Source organism: Lissotriton vulgaris, chromosome 4_1 (assembly GCF_964263255.1).
Source record: "Lissotriton vulgaris chromosome 4_1, aLisVul1.2, whole genome shotgun sequence".
Lineage (NCBI taxonomy): Eukaryota > Metazoa > Chordata > Amphibia > Caudata > Salamandridae > Lissotriton > Lissotriton vulgaris.
The window spans coordinates 115,884,333-115,910,825 of NC_141691.1; the positions used below are offsets into that span (position 1 = coordinate 115,884,333).

Here is a 26,493-nt window from a genome sequence, read left to right on the forward strand (position 1 = left end):
CCGGAGGAAGATCCTTCTCCTACCTGGCAGCCAAGACTTGGAACTCCCTCCCCACCCACCTTCAGCGAACCAAAGACCATCTCTCCCTCAGGAAGCAGCTCAATACCTGGCTGTTCGAGCAGTAATGTACCCCTCCCCCAGCGCCTTGAGACCCTCCCGGGTGAGTAGAGCGCTTTACAAATGTCGTGATTGATTGATTGATTGATTGGATAGGCAGAGTCCAGGGTCAGTCAGTCAGGTACCACCAGTACCAGTCAACAAAATGTTAGGGGATGCCTAGGGCACAGGATGACTTTGCAACAATATATGCACTTTATATTTAATTGTGGGGGCTCACACCGGCATCCACAGGAATTAACAATGAAAGGACACCAAGAATCAGCATGCCTTGGCACAGACCCCATGGGCAGGACTTGTAACAGCTTATCAAGGCGTCCTTTCATCAGCCGAGTGTTTTGCCTTCTGCCCGTGATCAAGAGCACAGGAGTGCTTGAAACGCGTTGGGCTGGACACACATTGGTTCAGTTGCTGCTGCTGTTACCTACCTGAAACTCCTCGCATTAAAGGCTTTTTAACCTTCAGTTTAGTGGTGTCTCCACATTGGGCTTTCTTCTTGGATTGATTTAAAGCGGCCTGGCCTAGGTCGCGGAGACGCCCTGCCGCAAGCGTCGGACGGGTGCTTTGAAGTCTTGAGCACCACGGAACTGAGGGCCGGTGTGAAGTGCGTGATTAACAATTGGTGAGAATGGCAGCACGTACCAGACCCACTGGGGGAACACTTTATATTTAATAGTGGGGGCTTACACCGGCATCCACTTGGATAAACAATGAAAGGACACCAAGTACCAGCATGCCTTGTCACACGCCCACATGGGCGGGACTTGTAACAGCTTATCAAGGCGTCCTTTTATCAGCCGAGTGTTTTGCCTTCTGCCCGTGATCAAGAGCACAGGAGTGCTTGAAACGCGTTGGGCTGGACACGTATTGGTTCAGTTGCTGCTGCTGTTACCTACCTGAAACTCCTCGCATTAAAGGCTTTTTTACCTTCAGTTTAGTGGCGTCTCGACATTGGGCTTTCTTCTTGGATTGATATATATATATCTATATATATATTCACTGAAAAAACCATAGGTTAGAGACCATATATAGTTAGCTGGACATTTTATTGACATAAAACCAATGAAATTCCATATATAGTTAGTTGCACTAACTATATATCGCGCACCCGCAATCCACTGCTGATGATGTCACATATTACATCATTCATGACATGGTCAGTGACACCACTGATGACATCACTGATGACATCTCAAATGACATCACTGATGACATCACTGATGACATCTTCTAGTGTCTGTGTGTTTTTGTAAAGTTTAAATATGTTTTACATATTGAAGAATGAGTGGATGTATGGAAGACTGAGTGTGTGTATGGCTGGCTGGGAGGTGTGTGACTCTGTGCATATCAATGTGTACTTGTATCAGTGATTGTATAAGAGAGTAAGTATGTGTTAGTATATGTGTGAAAAGTATGGTGTTCTGTGTTTAACTGTATAGATGAGGAAATCGAAGTGTGATTGATTATTCACAGGACTGACTAGGTGTATGAGTGCATATGATAGTGTTGTAATAATGAGTGACTGTATGTATGAGTGATTGTATGGGTGAATGAGTGAATGTGTGTGTAGACGTAGGAATCAGTGAGTGCGTATGTAGTAACTGGTATTGGTGTGTCATGATGTCATCAGTGATGTCATTTGAGATGTCATCAGTGATGTCATTTGAGATGTCATCAGTGATGTCATCAGTGATGTCACTGAAGTATGGTGTTCTGTGTTTAACTGTATAGATGAGGAAATGGAAGTGTGATTGATTCTTTACAGGACTGACTAGGTGTGTGAGTAACTCCATGGATGAGTGGCAGTGTGTGAGTGTCTGCATAGGTGTATGAGTGCATATGATAGTGTTGTAATAATGAGTGACTGTATGTATGAGTGATTGTATGGGTGAATGAGTGAATGTGTGTGTAGACGTAGGAATCAGTGAGTGCGTATGTAGTAACTGGTATTGGTGTGTCATGATGTCATCAGTGATGTCATTTGAGATGTCATCAGTGATGTCATCAGTGATGTCATTTGAGATGTCATCAGTGATGTCATCAGTGGTGTCACTGACCATGTCATGAATGATGTAATATGTGACATCATCAGCAGTGGATTGCGGGTGCGCGATATATAGTTAGTGCAACTAACTATATATGGAATTTCATTGGTTTTATGTCAATAAAATGTCCAGCTAACTATATATGGTCTCTAACCTATGGTTTTTTCAGTGAATTTTCAAGGTTTTGTAAATGCAAATTCCTAACTATATATGGTCTATAACCTATGTTTTTTCAGTGAATTTCATTGTTTTTTTAAAAGCTAATATCTATAGCTGTAAAATATATTCTTTATTACGTGACGTATCACGTAGCCACGTGAGACGCCTCATGACGCGTCGCATAACCGTGACGTATCGGCTCTGCAGCGCAAACAAAACCGGAGCACGCTTACAGATATATATATTTTTTTTAACCTTAATTAGACAAAATCCACACGTGCACATATATTGAGGCCTTGCAAAGGCACATCAAACAAACAGTCCCTACAATTTTGCCAAGTTTGCTGGAAATCTATTCCCTTAATTTTTTTTTTACTGTTTCTCTTGGTTTTCCCCTTGTTACGTTTACCAGGACGCTACCCGGTACGCGAACCGGATGCTCCAAAAACACAAGATGGCGGACTCCCGTTATGCTGCCGGTTAGCTGCCCGGTTCGCGTACCGGGAAGCGCCTCTACCGCGCTCATCAATCCTAGGGGGTCAGGAGGGGTTTACCTTGCCCCCTTTCCTTCATTTCCCCCTTCTTTTTTCACCACATCTTGTCTCTCGAACTTACCGAGAGACAAGATGGCGGCCGCTCCGGACTGTTTACAATGTTGACAGCTACGCTGCCGGTTAGCTGCCCGGTTAGCTGCCCGGTGAGCTGCCCGGTTCGCTGCCCGGTTCGCGTACCGGGACGCGCCTCTACGGTGTAAAATCGCAAAAAAATTTTTTTTTTATTTATTGCCCCGCGGGGCACTTTAATATCCCCCTCATCAATCCTAGGGGGTCAGGAGTGGTCTACCTTGCCCCCTTTCCTTCATTTCCCCCTTCATTTTTCACCACATCTTGTCTCTCGATCGTACCGAGAGACAAGATGGCGGCCGCTCCGGACTGTTTAGAATGTTGACAGACACCGGAGAGCCAATCAGCTTCGCTTCGCGAAGTTCCGTTACGCGTCAGGTACGCGAACCGGGGCGCTAACCGGAGCGCTGTCACAGATATATATATTTTTTTAAACGTTAATTTCTCAAAATCCACTGGAGCACATATATTGAGACATAGCAAAGGCACGTCGGGCAAACCATATCTACAATTTTGCCAAGTTTCATGTAAATCTATTCAGCCGTTCGAGCTAAAAGTGAGTCCAACCGCCCTATGGAAAAATGAATGGGAAAAACGCGTTTTGGGACCCCCCTTTTTTCTCGGCCCCCCCTTGACGAAACCCCCCCAAATTTTCAGGGGCTGCTCAGAAACAAACTGTGCCATTTTCGTGAAAATGTCAGCCAATTCCGTCCACAAACGCCAAAGTTATTAGACATAGAATTTTCAGAAATCCCATAGAGAAAAAATCCTAACTATATATACCCACTGGCTATCGCCAGTAGGTAATATACATATATAAACATATATAATCTGCATATCTATATAAATATAAATGCATGCATACATATACATATATGCATACATATGCATGTTATTTACATGAAAGTTTTAAAAACACTAATAAAAGCAAAGCTAAAAAGCCACCTCATTACAAACAGAATGGCTTTAACTTAAACGAGGGCGAGATCTATTGCATTTTCAATGCTTGTTTACTTTGGTTCTATCAAGAAGGCATTCAGATGTGTCACACATTTGCCATAAATTCTGAATGTTAGCACTCTAGTTGCTCATTAGATCACTGTAGTAAAGCTAGTGCTCACCAGGGAAGTCTGCTGCTAATCATGGTTTGCAGCCATTTTCCCGCATTTTTTATCCCGCAGACTTTCAGTCCGCATACCATTATCCCGCAAGGTCATTGACCTCGCATACCATTATCCCGCATTTTTTCAAAACGCATGCGCATTTATCGCGCATGCCTTTACAAAGAATTACGTTTTAAAGGCATGTATGGTAAATGCATTTGCGTTGTGAAAACCACGATGACGAGAGAGGTAAGTGGGTTTGTGTTAATTTTTTCGTGGGTTAGTGATTGTGTAGTGTAGTGTAGTGTTGTGTAGTGTAGTGTTGTGTTAGTGTAGTGTAGAGTTGTGGTGGTTGTTTAGTGTAGGGTCATGCTGGGGGTAGTGTTTTAGGGTTTAGGGTTGTGTTGTAGTGTTTGCGTAGTGTAGGGTCATGCTGGGGCTAGTGTTTTAGGGTTTAGGGTTGTGTTGTAGTGTTTGCGTAGTGTAGGGTCATGCTGGGGCTAGTGTTTTAGGGTTTAGGATAGTGTTGTAGTGTTTGCGTAGTGTAGGGTCATGCTGGGGGTAGTGTTTTAGGGTTTTGGGTAGTGTTGTAGTGTTTGCGTAGTGTAGGGTCATGCTGGGGTGTAGTATTTTAGGGTTTAGGGTAGTGTTGTAGTGTTTGCGTAGTGTAGGGTCATGCTGGGGGTAGTGTTTTAGGGTTTTGGGTAGTGTTGTAGTGTTTGCGTAGTGTAGGGTCATGCTGGGGGTAGTGTTTTAGGGTTTTGGGTAGTGTTGTAGTGTTTGCGTAGTGTAGGGTCATGCTGGGGGTAGTGTTTTAGGGTTTTGGGTAGTGTTGTAGTGTTTGCATAGTGTAGGGTCATGCTGGGGTGTAGTGTTTTAGGGTTTTGGGTAGTGTTGTAGTGTTTGCGTAGTGTAGGGTCATGCTGGGGTGTAGTGTTTTAAGGTTTTGGGTAGTGTTGTAGTGTTTGCGTAGTGTAGGGTCATGCTGGGGGGTAGTGTTTTAGGGTTTTGGGTAGTGTTGTAGTGTTTGCGTAGTGTAGGGTCATGCTGGGGGTAGTGTTTTAGGGTTTAGGGTAGTGTTGTAGTGTTTGCGTAGTGTAGGGTCATGCTGGGGGCAGTGTTTTAGGGTTTAGGGTAGTGTTGTAGTGTTTGCGTAGTGTAGGGTCATGCTGGGGGCAGTGTTTTAGGGTTTAGGGTAGTGTTGTAGTGTTTGCGTAGTGTAGGGTCATGCTGGAGTGTAGTGTTTTAGGGTTTTGGGTAGTGTTGTAGTGTTTGCGTAGTGTAGGGTCATGCTGGGGGTAGTGTTTTAGGGTTTAGGGTAGTGTTGTAGTGTTTGCGTAGTGTAGGGTCATGCTGGGGTGTAGTGTTTTAGGGTTTTGGGTAGTGTTGTAGTGTTTGCGTAGTGTAGGGTCATGCTGGGGGTAGTGTTTTAGGGTTTAGGGTAGTGTTGTAGTGTTTGCGTAGTGTAGGGTCATGCTGGGGGTAGTGTTTTAGGGTTTAGGGTTGTGTTGTAGTGTTTGCGTAGTGTAGGGTCATGCTGGGGGTAGTGTTTTAGGGTTTAGGGTTGTGTTGTAGTGTTTGCGTAGTGTAGGGTCATGCTGGGGGTAGTGTTTTAGGGTTTAGGGTAGTGTTGTAGTGTTTGCGTAGTGTAGGGTCATGCTGGGGTGTAGTGTTTTAGGGTTTTGGGTAGTGTTGTAGTGTTTGCGTAGTGTAGGGTCATGCTGGGGGTAGTGTTTTAGGGTTTAGGGTAGTGTTGTAGTGTTTGCGTAGTGTAGGGTCATGCTGGGGGTAGTGTTTTAGGATTTAGGGTAGTGTTGTACTGTTTGTGTAGCGTAGGGTCATGCTGGGGGTAGTGTTTTAGGGTTTAGGGTAGTTTAGTTGTTTAGTGTATGCTAAATGCATATTCGTTCTAAAAGTTTTCGTTATTTTAATTTGCGGCCTAATAGTACATGCAGGATTTTTTTTGCGGACTGATGGTATGCGGGATTTCGTCATATATTCGCTAATCATACTTTCTATGGCAAAATGAACCCCCTCATTTTGTTCCTTTTTAAATTAAATGTTTTAAGAGTTACCACTTTATTCCAATCAAGATGGCTTCAGGTGTGCCATACCTTTGTAATAAGCAGGACTGTTAGCACTCTAGTTGTTCTTTAGAACTCACTGGGACATTCTGTCATTGGGCTATAGTTGGGCTACATCTGGCTGATATTTGGGCTACATTTGTTTTTTTTTGTCTCTGGTGGCCATCTTTGGGCTACATTGGGCTACATTTGGGCTCCAACATATATATAGCCCAATGTAGCCCAATATATATTTTTCAAAGTTAATTTTCGTAAAAACCACTGGAGCCTATATCTTGAGACATAGCAAAGGCACATCGGGCTACCAGTCCCTACAATTTTGCCAAGTTTGGTGTAAATCCATTCAGCCGTTCAGGCTAAAAGTGAGGCCAACCGCCCTATGGAAAATTGCATGGGAAAAACACGTTTTGGGACCCCCCTTTTTTCTCGGCCCCCCCTTGACGAAACCCCCCCAAATTTTCAGGGGCTGCTCAGAAACAAAATGTTCCATTTTCCTGAAAATTTCAGCCAATTCTGTCCTCAAACGCCAAAGTTATTCGACATAGAATTTTCAAAAATCCCATAGGAAAAAAATCCTAACTATATATACCTACTGGCTATCGCCAGTAGGTAATATATATATCAACCACTCCCGATTTGTCATAAAAAATCGGACTCCGACACAATGCTTTGGCTTTACCATCCAGCCGTTTGTTTATTTATTTATTTTTTTTCTTCCGCTTGACGCGTTTCGGCACACCTGCCTTGCTCACAATGGCCAGCCACATAAAATCAAAGTGTTTTTAAACAGTCATAGAGAGTCACATGATCATCATCATAATGAAACAAGAAGAAAGACTACTATACTCCGACGTTACATCACCATAATTCCAGAGACCACTTTTTTTTTTATTTAATAGTTAAAATTGTCACTATGAATTCAAATTAATACAATAAATTTCTCTTTTTGTATTTCAATGAGTCAATTATTCATTAACAATACTAAAAACACCAAATCTACGATTTTAATCATAGTAAAAATCTAAAAAAACAATTTAAAAAAGAGTGTATTATGTTCGAGACAAAGTAATCCTTTCCATGATGTAGTCTCAATGGAAATCATCTCCCGATTTTCTCTTTTAAACGCTAATGGCGAAGTTATTTTTAACATCTGCACATGCAAAGTTTGTCCAATATGATTTATGGTGTCAAAGTCTTTCTTGAAAGAAATAATGGGCCAGTGCCCTTAAGCAAAATTCATTTTTTCATTTCTGTCAATAAATCAAATAATTATAAATTTAGTACAGTCATATACTTTAAGGGATTTCTCGTAATTCAATAAAGTGCAAAATGCTTTACAGTACATATTACTGGTGCAAAAATGCATATAAAGTGCATCAAAAAGTGCAAGTGCTTTACAGTGCATATCATGTGGTGCAAAATTGTTTATAATGTGCACATTATATCTTGAATATACATTCAATAAAGTGCTAATGCTTTTTCATAGTATGATTCATAGATATATTGCATAGGACACTAAAAGTCCTACAATATTGTGCAAATTATCGCAAACTATATGCACAAGTGCCCAGCATACCCAATATTTTCAAATATAAATTTCATTATTGAACTTTATCTCTATGCATTATACTGTACTAAACCCTTATTTATAGCCTGTACCGTTTTTCAATATTCAAAATACTATTTCCAGAATTGACATTAACTATACACGTGAAATCTTAGCTACTATTCACCTCTGAATTTCACAATTAAAAATTTACTAACTTTAAAATATTTGAATTAGAGTTTTGGAATCAAGCTAAATGTACATGTAGAACTTCCTCCACATTTAGCCCATTTGGAATCTTCGTGTTAAATAGGAGTATCTACTTTGACTCTAGTTTTCTGAGTTTTTTCTCCCTTTCTCCACCTCGCAAGCTTTTAGGAACTTGATCAATTACAAAGTAGACCAGATCATTCAAATTTCCTTTGTGTTCCTCATTTATATGTCTGGCCACTACATAGTTCTTATCCTTGTTTGTCACTGCTCTCAAATGTTGTAAAACACGGACATGAACCATGTGAATTGTGCTACCAATATACATCTCCGGGCAGGAACATTTTAGAATGTAGACCACAAAATCACTCTTACAATTTAAAGGGATGCGTATTCTCCATGGGCTATTTAGGAGGGGTGAAATAAACTGCTGTTCATTTGACCCATATACCTACAGGCTTTACATTTATAGCACTTATGAAAGCCTGGGCTTACTTTCAAACAGCTTCCACCCTTCTTTATTTCTGGATTAGTTTTGAATAAATCATCCCTCTTTGATTTAGCTTTGTTGAACGTAATCATAGGTCTCCTAGATACTTTACCCTGCAAGACTGGATCTTGTCTCACAAGGTACAAATGTCTACTCAGGCTATCTCTCACTTTTGCCTGGTAGGCATTGTACACAGTGATCATTCTTATCTGGTTTTGTGTTTCTTTTTTCTTGTCTCTCATCTTCTCTGCATCGGGCTTCAACATAATTTCTCTATTTATATTGTCTACCTTCTTCTTTGCTTGATCTAAAGTTTGTTGCCCATAGCCTCTTTGTAGAAATCTCTCTGAGAGAGCTTTTTGTGCATGCCCCAGGGCATCCTTTTCACTGCAGTTTCTTTTCATCCTTAAAGTTTCTGCATACGGGATGCTCATTTTTAGTCCTAAGGGGTGAAAACTTTTTATATATCCAATCCTGGTTCTGCAATACTTGAAAACAAGCACCGACTCCGTGGGTTTGAAGATCAAAGAAATGTATTTTTAAAAAAACAACCAGGCGCGTTTCGGCAGACAGGTCCGCCTTGTTTACTACATCTGTTTTCACCAAAGAAGTGAGCCTAATGTTTAGAAACTGCTTGCTGTGAGCTACGATTGATCACACAATTGTTTCTGCCTTTTGGGCTATTGTACTGTCTTTATTTTATGATTTTGAGGCCCCTCTACGTGGTATCTGTTGCATGTGAACGTACGTGCAGCAACTGACATAGGCAACATATTCACCCTGCTTAAAGGATTCCTGTGTGCGCGGTTTCTGTAACATTTGCGGGGACAGGTAAGCCCTCTTCTCGTTATGTGTGCAAACTAATTTGGCATTGGGTCACAGTGTGGTCCAAACCGCTGGTGATTTACAGCATGGGCTCGTCGATTCCGATCTTTGGTATGCAGTTCAAGTCCTACACGTCACCTTTTGTCTGCGGGAAATCCGTGGGGCCAGAGTAGTAGTAGTGTGGCGGGTCTTACTGGTGTGATTAATTTGTGAGTGTGCGGTCCACAGGCTTGGACTCGGGTCAGTCTGAGAGCTACAAGCTCAGCGCTATACTTATGGGCTGGAGGCCGGGCGCTTACACCATGGTTCGTGTGGTATGGGCCCAGTTTAATCTGCCGCGTACCGGGTACAGTAGGGGGATGATGCCCTGTATTGTGTTCGGTCCGAGACGGCCAACACGTGGAGTGCTGCCATTTTGGCGGGTGGCCGGGTCCTTTTACCATGGCTCGTGTGGTATGCGCCCAGTTTTGTCTTTCGTGTACTGGCTAAAGTTGGGGGATGATGCCCTGTTTTAAGGTCGGTCATGAACGGCCTCCTACAGGTGTGTTAGCTCCTGGGTGCTCGTTGTTTGGATTGCAGCCCTAGTGGGCATGTGAACCCTGTGTCTGTGGCGGTTCTTTCCAAGAACTACATTTTAACTCTCCAGGTGCGTATCTCTCGGTCAATTTTGGTCGAGTGGTTCCTATTTCACCTAATATTTGTCTGGGCTACAGACACAATTGCAGGGCTCGGTGGTCTAACATGTTATATTCATAATGGCGGCAGTGTTTGTGTAGCTCATCCTGGATGATGTGCTAGTGGGGTGTGGTGAGTGTGTGGTTACTAACTACAGAGCCAAGTGTTAAGATAAGATTAAAAAGAAAGATGGTGAAAATGATGTTCTCAAATGAATGGGTTGCTATTGAGGCGTGAAGAGGCTTGTCAGTTTGGTATGGGAGTGCTTATCTGTTTACAGATGTACGCTTAGTGCTTCATCTGCGTTAAGCCCGTTGGGGATTTTGCAATCCAAGGAGATGATGCACTTTGATTCTGGTCTTCTTAGTGTTTGTTGTCTTTTACCTCCCGTAGGGTTTTGTGCAACACTGTCAATCACAAAGTATGTCAGATCTTCTGCTTTGCCATTGTGGTGGGAATTTATATGTTTTGCCACTGGATATGTTTGATCGTCATTGGGGGTGGCTCTGAGGTGTTGTAGGATTCTGCGGTGCACAGGATGGATGGTGCTGCCTACGTATAGCTTGTTGCAGGTACATCTAAGCACGTACACCGCAAAATCAGTTTTGCATATGTAGTGCCCTCCTATTTCGTACGGTGTTTTCCTGAACGGTAAATGTACCGTCTTAGTGTTTACCCCGTGCTTGCAAGCCTTACATTTTGTGCATTTGAAGAATCCTTGCTGAGCTTGAAGCCAGGTTTTATTTTTCTGCAAGGTTGGTGCATTTTTGACTAATTCCTGCCTCATGGATGTGGCCCTACGGAAAGTCAGCTGTGGTAGCTTCGTACATATTGGGCCTAGGGTGGGGTCGTTTCTGATAAGTGGCCAGTGTCTGTACAGGATTTTGCAAAGGTTGGCATGGTATTTGTTATAGCCCGTTATCAGTCTAGGGAATCATTGTGGATTTGGTGGTGGTGCATTCTGAGTTTGGACTTATGTTCTTATGAAGCAGATCAGATCTATTAAGGCTGTTGCATTTCTCTTTGGCCTTACTGAGTGTCTTCTGGTGGTACTCCCTTGCACTGAGTCTCTCGAAAAGGCTGTCTGTACTAGCTTGCAGATCCCTGTCCAAGCTGCAAATTCCTCTTCATCCTAAGACACTCCACATATGGTATGCTTTCTTTGAGGCTGGTGGGGTGGAAGCTTAGTGAGTGTAATATGGCATTCCCTGCGGTCTCCTTCCTGTGTGTTAGTGTTTTTAGATCTAGAGGTATTTCATGCAGGAGGCAAGGTAGAAACATGATTTCTCTGTACTGGTGGTACAAGTGAATTTGAGATTAAGACTGTTGCTGTTAATCCGTTTTGCAAATTCCAAGGTGCTTTTTTTAGAGCCCTGCCATACAGTGAAGATATCGCCTATATAGCATTTGTACATCACTGTATTGCTATTAAGTGTTTGTTGGTGTTGGACCATGAGTACTTGCTCCTCCCACCAGCCAATATGCAGATTCGCATAGCTGTGGGCAAAGCAAGTACCCATGGCCGTGCCTTGTCTTTGTTTGTAAAGTAGTTTATTGTAGGAGAAGGTGTTGTTGTCTAGGCACCACTCAGTCATCTGTAGGAGCATCATGGTATGTTGGTATAGTGAGATGTCCCTGGTGCCCAAGTAGTGTCTCATTGCATTTAGCCCATCTTCATGCCTGATGCTCGTGTACAGGCTTTGTTCATCCAATGTGACAAAAACATAGTTATTGTGCCAAACCAAGTCAGAAATAAAAGTCAAAAAATCCCCTGTGTCTTGCAGGAAAGCAGCCAGTGTTCTTACTAATGGCTGCAGAAAGTGATCTATGTAATTGCTGGTGTTCTCAAATATCAAGCATGATGAATATCGTGGAAGCACTGAGAAGTATTTCAATTTAATATCGAAATGGCATAAAAAAAGGACTACTCGAAATGGACGAGTTTCTATTTCTGAGACGGCTGAATCCAACTATACCAGCATTTTACCATCTACCCAAGGTGCACAAAAACAGATTTGCACCGCCAGGAAGACCTATTGTGGCATCACAAGGGAGTCTTACTGAACACCTGTCAATCTTCGTAGATTTTTTTCTGTTGCCCCATGTGAAAGTACTACAGTCTGATATCAGGGATACGAAAGATCTGTTAAGTAAAATTGACCTTTTACAATGGGAGGACAGGTATGTGATGATGGTACTGGATATTACCAGCCTTTACACTTCGATAAGACACCAGGATGGTCTGGCAGCCATGAAGTACTTTCTTGAAAAAAGACCATTAAAATACACCCAGCATAGTTGTATGGTGTTGGAATTTGTTGAATTTTGTTTGTCATAACATTTTTCTTTTCAAAAAACAATTGTACAGGCAAACCTCTGGGACAGCGATGGGCACCTGCTTCGCCCCCAGCTATGCAAACTTGTTCGTTGGCTGGTGGGAGGAGCAGGTGGCCTGGGGCTCGACCAATCAGGAGTGGACTAAAAACATTGTACGATGGTACCGCTTCATCGATGATTTATTCATCGTATGGAACGGACCATTGGAGATGGCTAAAGAATACATCAAGATTTTGAACACTAACCCAGTGAATCTTGAATTTTCTGGAGAAGTAAGCTTAACATCAGTAAACTACTTAGATCTCAATATCTATGTAGAAAATGGTCATCTAAAGACTAGACTTTTCCGCAAAGAAACTGCGGGGACTTCTGTCCTTCAGGCATCCAGTAGTCACCCCACTAACCTGGTGAGGAGCATCCCCTATGGGGAACTCCTCAGAATTAAGAGGAATTTCTCTGATGACAGTGAGTTTTGTAGGGCTGCCAGAGAGAGCATGCAACTCTTTCTGGGTAGAGGATACAGTCAAGAAACCCTGAACTAAGCATATGGAAAGGTTAATGCATTCAAAAGAAAGGATCTGCTAAAAGAAAAGACAGTATTGAGTGACTCGAATATCAGTGAGGGTACATTTCGTCTCATCACCACTTATTCAAGTGATGCAGGAAGTCTAAAAAGGATCATGAATAAGAGCTGGCATATATTGAAGACTGATGAGGTGATAGGAGGATACCTTCCTCCCAACCCCCTCAACACATTTAAGAAAGCTAGATCATTAAAAAATGAACTGATACACACTTATCCCACGCCCAAATTAACAACAGGATTGGGATCAATGCAAGGTTTTTTCCCATGTGGAAAATGCAAAGCCTGCAGGGCCAGTAAACACATTCTATCCTATGATATCCCTAGTGCAGGCATACAGAAGCATATAACCAAATTCATGACGTGTGGCACTCCCTATGTGGTTTATTGTCTTGTATGTCCGTGTGGCCTACGCTATGTGGGCAGCACGGTTCATCCTGCCAAAGTCAGAGTCCTTGAGCATATATGAGCGATAGCCAAGGGGGACGAGGCGTATCCTGTCGCAAGACACTTTGAAAAGGAACATCAACGGGATAGGGATGCTTTAGCATACTTCTGTTTAGATCATGTTATGGACAGTCCTAGAGGGGGTGATAGGATTGTCAGACTCAGACGATTAGAGTCACGCTACATAATTGATATGCGTACGAAAACACCACATGAACTCAATAGCCATGAAGAACTTGCTATACATCTGGGTGAAAACTAAGAGCAATATTTTGGGGGATCATAATGTGTTTATATCCTTTTGATGATTGATCTGGATCTAAATGTTTGTTCTGCCTATATGAACTGATGAGTTGTTGTGATAGATGTTTAAATTTGCCGATACTACATTCTTTTCTTTCTTGACTCTTCTACTCTTTATTATCTTCTACTCTTTACATTTTGTTCTTCTTCTCTCAACTTCGATTTTAATTTCATCTCAATGGTATCATTGATGGTATGTGTTCCACACTGATCTATTTTGGGATGATTAGAGTTTCGTTACTAAGGAGGCTTGAGTCATTCAGTATTTATTTCATCAAAGACATATGCCCATCCAGGGCTTGATTGATTTTTGTGAACATGATAATGGTTGCCCATCCAGGGCTTGATTAAGTGCCTTTAAATTGATTATGCACGTGAATTTTGTATATAAATATATAAGTTCGAATGTCGATCGGTTTCCAACTTAAAGATGGCGCTGATTTTAAGATACTATTAATTTTATGATAGTCCTTTTTTGGTGTTCACGGCGGAAGTGATGATGTATAAATACGTTGGATGTACGGCGTTCCGGTAAACATAGACAAAGGTTTACTCCGAAACACGTCTGTTTACTTGTTGCTCTGTTACTGGAATAAAACTAGTCCCTATGAGTACGATTCTTTCCTGGCGGAAGCTGTGGTGGAGAGGAAATTGTATATATGTATATGTATATATATATATATATATATATATATATATATATATATATATATATATATATATATATGTATATATATATATATATATATATATATATATGTATATATATATATATATGTATATATATATATATATATATATATATCTACATATATCTATATATATATATATATATATATATATATCTACATATATCTATCTATATATATATATATATATATATATATATATATCCGAACTCGCCATTCAATACTCTCCTTTACGGAAAAAAAACAAAGAGTGGACCCAGGTACTGATGCATTCCTTAGTGCTTTATTTCTGCAAATTAATCAGCCAGTAATCCGCCATGACGCGTTTCGCCTGCACCAAGAGGCTTGATCACATGACTTGTCATAGACATCGAGGAAGGCATTTATAGCGCAAAAAAGTGGGCGAACATTCAAAATGGAAAATAAGGAAATCCTTACAAAAATGTGACATATGGACAATATATAAAAAACATGATGTCTAAAACATCAATTTGATCTTTGTATCTACATAACTATATACAAATATACACATGAATATTATATTGGTAAAAAAATATATAAATTCAGTACATATATATATAATATATACATGCCTATTTACAAGATAATAAATATACCAATAAATTGATTCCTATTTTGTCCAAATTAATTCAGTTTGCTAATCCATAAATACCCTGTTTGACGATATTTACAAGCCAACTGTTTAAAATGCCACACAAATGAACAATTTTATCTCCAAAAATGATGAAGCTCATGTGAGCATTTTTCAAACTATGAGCAACCCTAATAGATTCTTTTTGATTTCTTTAATATATAAAGCCCTCACTTGGTGCTGTAGATGGCATACATTCATTCAACTAGTGCAAGTGCTTAAAAATCATATATTCCTTCAGTACTAAAAACATATCTGTGATTGACCATATGTTGATGTTATAAAATTTCTAGGTGATACAAAAATTATACCATTATCCTAGTTGCTTGTGTGGTAGTTATCTAACCTGCTACCCAGACATGTTTCTATGGCGAAATCGCAACCCCTCAAGAATGACATATTCAGAAAAGACCAATTTAATTTAAAGACAGGTGTATAAGTCTTCACTGGCGTTTAACCCCCCTGGGCTTTTGCTGTCTAACTCCAATATATAACGTGTCTCTAGGAGACGCAGTTTAGCTTCCCTGTCTCCTCCACATTTCAATGGTAAGATGGTATTTATTAAAAAATATTGGAGATATTTAGGGTCACTATTGTGTTTCAACTCAAAGTGACGAGCCACAGGGTAAGCTTGGTCCTTTACTGAAATGGCTCTAATGTGCTGCAGAATCCGTTTGTGGGCGAGGAAACGGGTGATGCCCACATATCTTAGCCCACAGGGACACTGCAGCACATAGACCACATATTCCATTTTGCACGTCAATATTTTGTTGATGGGTATTGGTTTGCTTTTGAACGGACTTGAATAGTGAGTTTTATTGCTGCCATAACTAAGGGTGGGCGTAAAATCCGTTTCGCGGGCGAATTTGCGGATTTTCCGCGATTTTGCGATCCGCAAATCTCACGGAATCGCGGTAAAATCCGCGAATCAGCGGGGACGAATTTTCAGCCAAGCAAGGGTTACAGCAGCAGGTGCAAAAGTTGAACCTAATTTCTTTGTAACCTTTTACAAAAGGGTTACAAACAAATTAACTTCAACTTGGATACCTGCTGCTAATTGCTTCCTGGCGCCTCGTTGCCTACTTGCAACTATTCTCTGACCCTGCTCTGACCCTTGAAGCAGTTCAGAGAATAGTTACAAGTAGGCAACGAGGCACCTGTCCAAGGAATTAAACCTCATCAGGAAGCACTTACAGATATAAAAAACAGGAAGAAAGGAGAGGATGGCAAATACACCCATTTTGAGTTGTCAGGAGGGGTTAAACTAAAAGAGACCTTTACAGCACAATTTTCATATGCATTTTGCTAAAAATAAAAAGCTCTATGTTCTGTAGGGGCAACTCAGGAATCTGGCCCTTCAGAGATCCGGCCTCTGTTTCTTTCTCTCGTTCTCTCTCTCCCTCTCTCTTTCCCTCTCTTTCTCTCTCTTTCTGTCTATCTATCTATATATCTATCTCTCTCTCCCTCTCCCATAAACGACTGCATGGGTAACTTCGCTATGCAAGCGGCTCGCGAAGACGCAAATATCCCCGCGAACACGCAAAAAACCCTGCGAACACATAAAAAAACCCGCGAACACGCAAAAAACAAAAATTCGCACAAATTCACGAATTTTGCGGATCGCGAATTCGCAAATTTGTGGATCGCGAATTCGCAAAATTCGCCCATGCTTAGCCATAACGACAGGCCTTGCATGATAAACATTTCTTAAAGCCTTTGCTTAAAGCCATTCAAGTACCTGAAGTCATAGTGTAAAGATTGTTACCGACCAAAGCATTGGCCATTGAAGGGGATCTTCTGAATGTCAGTTCGGGTCTGTTTGCCACCAAACCGCCTATTACAGGGTCCCCCCTCACTAAATTCCAATTTTTGTTAAAGATGTTCCTGATCTCAGAATGATGTTTATTGTATGTTATAATGACTCTCAATTAAATTTTTGTTGTATTGACTACAAATAGTCTTCAACTGGACCTATATATCTATCAATCTTGACGCTGTTCCAGTAGGTCTAGTCCAGCGCAAAATGTCCCGCATGGTCTTCTCTGAATCAGAATACAAGCAGGTTTCAGCCTAAGTGGGGCTCTTAAATCTGGTGTAGCTCGGTTCCAATTGCACAGTGAGCACGGGAACCACGTCTGGGCATATCCGGCGCACTTAGGGTGGCAACTGCAAAAGCAAGTAGATTGATGGATAGAATGCTTGAATTAACCCCAACCAGTGTCAATCGTTCAGTGCCACTCTCCAGTCCATCCTTTATTCGCCCATCATGCCACTTCAGTTTGATCCAAGCCATATGCAAATTAGGCTTCACTCTGCTCCAGTAGGAACAGTCCAGCCTGAACTGCTAGGCCGGGCAAATTACCGTAGGAGGCAAACTGATATCACATCACAAAAATGTGGCCAACTTTCACTGCAGTCCTTTGGATGTGCCAAAGTGGGTCCCTTGGATCCCCCCCAGATATCTTCCTGCAGGCAGGTGCAGTCACTCACTGCACCTGCCTGCAAGGGGATATCTCACCCACCCCAAAGTGTAGAGTGGTTGCCATCTGTAGAGAGAACCTTGGAGCAGCTCTGAAGCAGTCACTTTCTATTTGACTAAATGCGCTGCCCCCAGTGCAGCATGAGTTTGCGGCAGCCCTGAGGGCAACAAAAGTCATCATAATAGAGCGTACTGACTCAGTTTGCACTCAGTTCACCTTTTTAAAATCACACCATGTCGCAAAAAGTGAAAATGCGCTCTATTTGCAATGTAACAGCAGGTGTCCATCTTCCAATTCAGCTCATGTACTTCCAGTGTATGATTACAGCATGTGTTCTTATTAGACTTATCTTAAGACAATCCTTTCCTTACTTTATGGGCCCTCCAAGAGGTGAAGTGAGAGTCATTGACATGTGATGATGGATCTTCTGTGTAAGAACCAGCTTTAGTATTCTGAATTGATTGAGTTAAGTTAAAGGTTACTCACCTGGATGTTAAGATCTAAGCCTGCCCAAGTTTTCCTAATGGCGTTTGAACTTGATCTTAATGTAACAGTTGACTGAATTAGATGGACATTGCATTTAAAGCTACTTGACTGGTGAAATTTAGGAGGAGGAGAGTTTTGGATTGAAGGACACGACCAGTCCAGGTGTATTGATTTTTTTTTGCTTCACTCATCAGCTTTGTCTTATGGTTTTGTAGGTCGTGGAGATATTTTCCCAAATGGGTAAGAAATTTGACCTCCATTAGATAAGAACTCTGCCCATTTCGTATAGGCACATTATAGGCTCGCCGCAGAGAGGTCTCTGGAGTAGTCAGTTTCAGGTCTACACTTTGATGTGAGGGCTGGAGAGGTGGGAGAGTTCTAAGAACAGGTGTCCGGGTGATTGCAACAGGTTGATTTCTTGAACCTGTGCCTGGCAAACAAATACTCCTAGAACAGGCCACATTGTCAGGTATAAGGCAAGGTAAGAATGACATCTCTTAGGTGTGATGGGGCCTGAGACCTAGATTTAATCCGAAATGCACAACCTGAGAGCAAGGTGCCCTATCAATATTGTTGGTTGCTTCCAAGGTTGAAAAGTTGGTGGCAGAGAGATAAATATAATGGGATTACTAGAAAAAGAAATTACTCTTAGAGAAGTCTTTAAATATATAGTTCACAAAAATCTGTATTATACTTTATTTGTTAAGGGCTTGCGCTTGGACTGTTTTAGAGATTTGAATTATTTTCCAAAGAACTGAATGGAACTGGAGACTGGTGTCTGGGTCTATGAATATTGAAAACTATAACCAAGGTCTAATGCATTTTTGCTATGTAATATATCTGCTAAAAATAGAAATGTTGTAAACTCGCCTAAATGCCTGCATAAAATACTTTATACAAACAAATATGTAAATATATTTACAGTATGTGGTTAAAGTTGTTTATATTTCTTTAAGAATGTTTATATGTTTCTGGGCAGTTTAACCAGGCAGCAATTTAGTAAAATGAACTTCTTCAGGGTCCAGAATCTTTGCAATAACTTGTTTAGATAGGGAAATGTCCTAAGTTAAATGTAATGTAATGATGTGACCTTCATGGTTCTTTTTCTCTCTCTCCTTCCTTCCTTGCTGTTTCCCTGCAGAAACCAACCAGTGGCTTGCTGGCTGTTACATTTGCTCTGCATTTCTGTGATGTGGTCCATATCGCAGGGTTTGGCTATCCAGAGCGGACGAATAACAGAACGCCGATACACTACTATGAGAAAGCCACACTAAAATCCATGTCCGTAAGTTCCTGCAGCTGACTGACTTCTATGTCTACTCAGCATAGCTCTGTTGGTTCAGATATGCCAGATTCTGCATGTTTTCAAGGCCCTCATTGGGCACCTGAATCTATGTTAGGTGGCAGAAGGATTACTTGGAGCTGCTGCTCCATATGAGTGAATGGGCTGTGCAGCCCCCTCCCCCCACCCCATGATCAGATGGGAGAGAGATAAGAAATAAATATTAGTACACTGTGCCCTGGGAATGTTTTGTTGGTACTACTATTCACCTGTAGGGGACGCTTTCTCAGCTACCCCAAAGACCTACAATGAGATGTGGAGAGGAGACGGGTGAGGGTTCCAAGTACAGGGTTGTTTTTGATTCCCCAGTCTGGCACTGACTGATGGGCTGGGAAGTTGTCAGATATATATATATTTTTTTACAAAGGTGTGAAGGGAGAGGGAATGAATAGTTGAAGCAGGGAGCAGTGACGTAAATTTTACAAAAGTTAGAAGTTACGTGTTTTAACGTAGGAAAGGTTAGAGTGCTATAGGGGATCGCGTTTGGCTACTACGGCCTGTCGGTTATTATTTTTATTGACTCCTATTCACAAGTAATCGAAATGCAGAACCACCAAGTTTAGCCTGATGCAGCCTAATCTATTTTTTATTGCAGAAAATGGATTATCAATGATTAGAACTTCACATTTGTTATCATTAATTTTAGATTCACCACACTTACAATGCTACTCAAACTGTATAAGCAATTTGTGAAGAGAAAACTCAGTTTGTGAAATACGACCAGTGTCAGCTGCATAGTTGTATGTCAAAATAGCATACTTGGAAACCTCATCTGATATAACCTTGTTCTAAATAATATATATATTTTTAATAAACATTTTTTATTGGTTTATTATGGATAGAACAAAAAGGGCATGGGTTGGTACCCCAAACAAACAAACAAAGGAACATAGTGGAAGGGCAGTAGTACATCAGATATTTCACAATAGTAAATGTGGACAATGGGAGAAAAAGCATCAATGAATTTGCAAATTGGCAGACATGACAGGTTAAAGAAAGTATTCCCCTCAAGGCAGACACAACTGCAGCACCCTCGCCCCCATCTAGTTCATCGGATGTAATCCAATTACCCCATACTTCACAAACTTATGCAGGCACCTCCTACTCTGATATGTCACCTATTCCGCTACCGTAGAGGTTGGTTTCCCCTTCTCCATTCAGCCATGGCAGATGCATTAGGGGCTCCCCAATGCCTGGCCAGATCTCCTTTAGCTGCCACTAAACCCAAGTTGCACATTTAGTTTCATCCATGGGTGGTCTATGTCATTGGGAATGCCTAAAAGCCCATATTTAGGGTCTTCAGGCAGTGTCGTTCTAGTATTGTGTTGCGTTCCAGAAGCACATTTCGCCAGAATGAATGAATGACTGGGCATGTCCATAATGTGTGAAGGAAGTGCTCTTGACTCCGCTCACAGCGTAGGCATTCTGGAGAGAGTCCTCTACCTATTCTATTGAGGAGTACCATATCATAGTAATCCCTACCAGGATTTTGAACAGAATGAGTCGCAGTCTGGATCTAATCATAACCTCTCGTGGGAACGTTAATGCTGCCTCCGAATCCAAGTCCTCCAATTCGCCAACATCAGTTTCCCATGTGCACTGTTGTTTCAATAGGGTGTGGGGGCATATTATTGTCAGTAGTTTTGTAAATGTAAAAGACTGCTTTCTCCTGCAATTCACCCATTAAGAGCCTACCCTCTAAAGGAGCATATTCCAGGAGGTCTGAGGGGATATCTTCTGCTTTCCAGGTATGGGTGAGCTGTAAAATATTTACAGTACTGTCTATTGTGGAGTTGGATTTCCGTCTGGAGGGATGAGAAGGGCATCATGGCACCCCCCTTCGATCAGGTCACCTACCTTAAAGATAACAATATGATCCAAGGCTGCAAACCCTTTAAATTTTCCTTTTTCCTTTGCGCTTCTTCTCACCCACAATGGGGTCTTACTGGATGATCCTTTGCTTCTATCCGAGTTAGTTGCTAGCACTGCTCCACGCTTCAATAGTCACTTGAGTAGCTGGTAATAAACCTCTCGCTCCTTTCCCCCAGTCAATCAATCAATCAGAAATTTGTAAAGCGCGCTACTCACCTGTGAGGGTCTCAAGGCACTGAGGGGAAGGGGGTTTGCTACTGCTCGAAGAGCCAGGTCTGGAGGATCCTTCTGAAGGTGAGCAGGTCTTGGGTCTGCCGTAGATGGGTGGGGAGGGTGTTCCAGGTCTTGGCGGCGAGGAAGGAGAAGGATCTGCCGCCGGCGGTCGTTCGTTGGATGCGCGGGACGGCTGCGAGGGCGAGGCTTGTGGAGCGGAGCTGGTGGGCGGGGGTGTGGAAGTTGAGTCTGTTGTTCAGGTAGGATGGTCCGGTGTTGTGGAGTGCTTTGTGTGCGGGGGTGAGGAGTTTGAAGGTGATCCTTTTGTTGACGGGGAGCCAATGCAGGTCCCTTAGGTGGGAGGAGATGTGGCTGCTGCAGGGGATATTGAGGATCAGTCGGGCTGAGGCGTTCTGGATGCGTTGTAGTCGTTGCAGGTGTTTGGCTGGGATTCCTGGGTAGAGTGCATTGCCGTAGTCCAGCCTGCTGCTGACAAGGGCCTGGGTGACTATTCTTCTTGTCTCGTCGGGATCCACTTGTAGATCCTGCGGAGCATGCGGAGGGTGTTGTAGCAGGAGGAGGAGATGGTGTTGACTTGCTTCGAGATGGAGAGGGAGGAGTCCAGGATGAATCCCAGGTTGTGTGCGTGGTCCGTAGGTGTCAGAGCTGCTCCCAGTATGGTCTGCCACCAGGAGTTGTCCCAGGCAGCGGGGGCTGGGCCTAGAATGAGGACCTCCGTCTTGTCCGAGTTCAGTTTCAGACGGCTGCTCCTCATCCACTCGGGACGGCCTTCATTCCCTCGTGGAGGTTAATTTTGGCGGTCCTTGCTGAGGGAGAGGATGAGCTGGGTGTCGTCAGCATTTAGGAGGTGATGTTAAGGTAGTGTTGGCGGGCCATGTAGACATTGAATAGGGTCGGGCTGAGGGATGACCACTGGGCTACGCTGCAGATGATAGAAATAAGGATGGTATGGGTGCACTTGGAATTGCTAATATTTAGGCTTAGGTATGGTGGTCGCCATCTGCATGGCCCTAGTCATTAATTGCTACTAAATGGGATGCCCAATAGTAAGCCCGGATGTCTGGAAGGGGTACCGACATCACTCCCTCCCAAGACCTCTGCGATGCGTTATCCTCCTTCTTCTACAACAAAATTGCCGACATTCACAACAGCTTCGAGAACACTCCCAGCGAACAACCCTCCCCACCCCCCTCAGATCCTACACCACCAAATAACATCCTCAGCGCCTGGAACCCAATCACCACCGAAGACACCATCCGCCTAATGAACTCAATCCATTCTGGCTCGCCAACCGACCCCTGCCCCCACCACATCTTCAACAAAGCTGACTCCATCATCGCACCCCATGTCCGTGATGTCATCAACTGCTCGTTCAACTCTGCCACCTTCCCAGAAAGCTGGAAACACGCCAAACTCAGCGCCCTCTTGAAGAAATCCACAGCAGACCCCTCTGAACTTAAAAACTACCGACCCATATCCCTCCTCCCATTCCCCGCCAAAGTCATCGAGAAAGCCGTCAACTGCCAGCTCGCCGCCTTCCTTGAATCCAACAACTCCCTCGACCCCTCACAGTCCGGCTTCCGAGCCAAACACAGCACCGAAACCGCCCTCATCGCAGCTACAGACGACATCCGAACGCTACTGGACAACGGAGAAACAGTGGCCCTCATCCTACTCGACCTCTCCGCCGCCTTCAACACAGTCTGCCACAAGACCCTTATACAACGCCTCAGCAACATCGGCATACAAGGAAAAGCCTTGGACTGAATCATCTCATTCCTCGCCGGGAGAACTTAAAGAGTCCGACTTCCCCCATTCAACTCAGAGGCCACTGAAGTCATCTGTGGAGTACCACAAGGATCTTCACTCAGTCCCACCCTCTTCAACGTTTACATGAGTCCACTCGCCTCCATCACGCGTCAACACAACCTTAACATCATCTCTTACTCCGACGATACCCAATTAATCCTTTCCCTCACCAAAGACCCTAACACCGCCAAAACCAATCTTCACGAAGGCATGAAAGAAGTAGCCAAATGGATGAAAGATAGCCGCCTAAAACTCAACTCAGACAAAACGGAGGTGCTCATCCTAGGATCCTCCCCCTCGGCCTGGGACGACTCCTGGTGGCATTCCGCCCTGGGCACAGCACCCACACCCACAGACCACGCACGCAACCTGGGCTTCATCCTAGACTCCTCTCTCTCGATGTCCAGACAAGTCAACGCAGTCTCATCCTCCTGCTTCAACGTACTTCGTATTCTCAAAAAGATCTTCCGTTGGATCCCCATCGAAACAAGAAAGACTGTCACCCACGCACTGGTCACGAGTCGACTGGATTAAGGTAACACACTATACGCCGGAATCACAGCCAAATTACAGAAAAAACTCCAACGCATCCAAAACGCATCAGCAAGACTCATATTGGACATCCCTCGCCAAGATCACATCACCGGACACCTAAAAGACCTCCACTGGCTTCCAGTCAACAAGAGAATTACATTCCGTCTTCTCACCCACGCACACAAGGCCCTCTACAAACTAGGACCCGAATGCCTCAACACTCGACTATCCTTCTACACACCCACCCGCCAACTTAGATCGTCAAATCAAGCCCTCGCCGCAGTCCCGCGCATCCGAAAATCCACCATGGGTGGCAGGTCCTTCTCCTTCCTGGCTGCCAAGACCTGGAACTCACTCCCCACTCACCTCGTACTTACTCAAAACCACATCTCCTTCAGAAAAGAACTCAAAACCTGGCTATTCGACAAAAACTGAACCTCCTTCCCCAAGCGCCTTGAGACCCTCTGGGTGAGCAGTGCGCTATATAAATCCCTGAACTTGAACTTGTTGGAGCGTTTAGAGGGCTATTCTAGGGTGTCCATCATTCCACAGCAGTTTTCTAAGTTTGCCATCAATTTTGGCGAAGATATCATCTCTGAGTCTGTAAAATGTGTTTTTATAGGGCATATAAGAACTTGGGAGAGTGATCATTTTGAACATCGCTGCTCGTCTTAATATCGTTAGGGGGAGTTTCTTCCATTGGCCTGGCTCCACATGTGTAAGCCAGTACTGTCCTAACATTATCCTCAGTGCATAGCTCTTGGTCCATTGTGGCATAGATCCCTAAGCACTGGAATCCCTCCCCAGTCACTCTAATCTCCCAGGAAGGTCTGTCGGGTCTGAATATTCTCCGATGGGGAAAAGAACAGATTTTTCCTAATTTATTGTATACCAAGAATGGGCCCCATACTGTTCAAAGGTGTGGAGGACTGCGGGGATCGACTCTGTTCGACGAGATCGATATAACAGGATGTTATCTATGTATAAAGAGATCTTTTCTTCTAGGATCGGGGAACCATTCACTTGGAAACCCCTTACATATGGATGTACATGGATCACACACACCAGGGGCTCCAGGGGCAAACAGGAAGGGGGACAGGGGGCACAGAGGGCAACCCTGACAAGTTTTCTCTTTATAGTAAATTCTGACTATAACACTCTGTTAACTCTTACGCAACCAATGGGCTCTGTGTAGAGTAGACCAGCCCATTCTATGTACTGTGGTCCAAACCCCATTTTCCTCAGAGTGTGTATCCTGAAAGGCCAGTGTACCACATTGAAGACGTTTTTGGTGTCCAATGAGACAAACGCATGTAGGTCTTGTCTGGTCTGGACTTCCATCATCCAGTTATGGAGTCTACGGAGAGTCCCTCTGGTAGATCGTTTGAACATCAAGCCATTTGGTCGTTGTGGATCAACAGAGTGATTACCTTTAGAAGCCTAATAGCCAGGACGATGACTAGGACCTTAGTGTCTGTGTTGATTAATGAAATTGGCAGATAGGACCTGCAGGTGGTTAGGGGTTTCCCGGCCTTATGTATGACCATGATCATGGCTCTACGCAAGTTGGGTGGGACAATGACATCTGTCCTTCCTGTTAGATATAGCTGGAGCAAATAAGAAGCAAGGAGATCTACCTGCTTTTTGAAAAATATAGTCGGGAGGCTGTTAGGTCCTGGAGTTTTGCCCAAGCTTACTTGGCATATGGCAGCTTGAACTTCAGTAAGGGTGATGTCCGCTTCCAGAGCCTTGCGGTCCTCACCAGGGAAAGTTGGTAAGTTAATGTCAGTAAGGTATCCTCTATCTGGGCAGTGTCTGCCAGGGGAGGGTCTTTGTAGAGGGTTACATAAATTTTGCAAATTCCTCCGTTATTTCCCTATCTGTGTTGTTGATGTTACGCTCCGCCCCTTGTATCTGGTGGACCTATCTAGTCTCCATTTCTCAGCAGCTCACCCAGGCCAACTGTGTCCCAACTTTATTGCCAAAATCGTATAGACGATGTGTGTAGTCAGCGTTTGGTTATGCCCCTCTACAGTAGCCAGTGCTATATATTCAGTTCGCAGGGCTTCAACTCATCTTCGCATAAGGGGCTCAGTGAGAGGACATTTCATGCCTCTGCCTGTAAGAGATGCTTTTTTCGATTCCTCCACCTCCCTAACAGCCTACTTTTTCTTAAAGGCAATAATATTCTGTATCCTGTCACACATCACTGCTTTGTAGGCCTCCCAGAGCATTCCGGGCAACTCAACAGAGTCTGTATTTCCCAGGAAATAGTTATAATCCTGTACGAATCTCACATAGGGTATTGTCATCCCTCAGCGCCCAGGCATTTAGTCTCCAGACTCTTTTGGTATCGCATTGTCTCCACCCTGCCATTATTCGGAGTGGAGAATGATCGGACAATCCTCGGCGAAGGCTGTTAAGTCCTGCTACTCTCAATGATTTATAGCGCTGGGAATTTGTCCCTCACCATAAAATTAGTCTGAACGGCACTATGGGTCGTGCCAGAGGGCGATGCTGCTGTCTGTCACTTGAGTAGACATTGTACTCTAGTGGCAGCTTCCTCAAATAGCGCGTTAGATTTCGTAACGCAAGCAGTCGCAACCGCCCACGTTGGGAAATCTCGCCGGGAGGAGATCTAGAGCGCAATTATTTCTAACGAGCGCTCGCCAGCTCTACTTTGGCAATCGCCTTGAGAGAAAAACTCTGCTCTGCCTCACTCGGCCTAGTTTTTCGGAATGGAGCACAGAGTGGGCAAAAGTCTGCAAACTAAGCTGGCGGAGCGAATTGTTCACCCACCCGTCGTCTTTGGCCTGGGTCCTGTTGCCGATGGTGTCTGCTGTCCAGA

At 43.3% G+C, this 26,493-nt stretch overlaps 1 protein-coding gene across 10 annotated transcripts in view; it reads left to right on the forward strand.

The window, feature by feature from the left end:
• ST3GAL4 (ST3 beta-galactoside alpha-2,3-sialyltransferase 4) overlaps nucleotides 1-26,493 on the forward strand; it is a 558,945-nt gene that overhangs the window by 435,377 nt on the left and 97,075 nt on the right. For 7 of the 10 annotated variants that reach the window (XM_086918360.1, XM_086918362.1, XM_086918361.1 and 4 more), the window contains one exon: nucleotides 18,996-19,139. In XM_086918360.1, the coding sequence (XP_086774486.1) occupies nucleotides 18,996-19,139 (144 nt within the window). The remainder of the gene's footprint in view (nucleotides 1-18,995; nucleotides 19,140-26,493) is intronic. The other 3 variants (XM_086918364.1, XM_086918363.1, XM_086918358.1) reach the window with 1 other exon arrangement.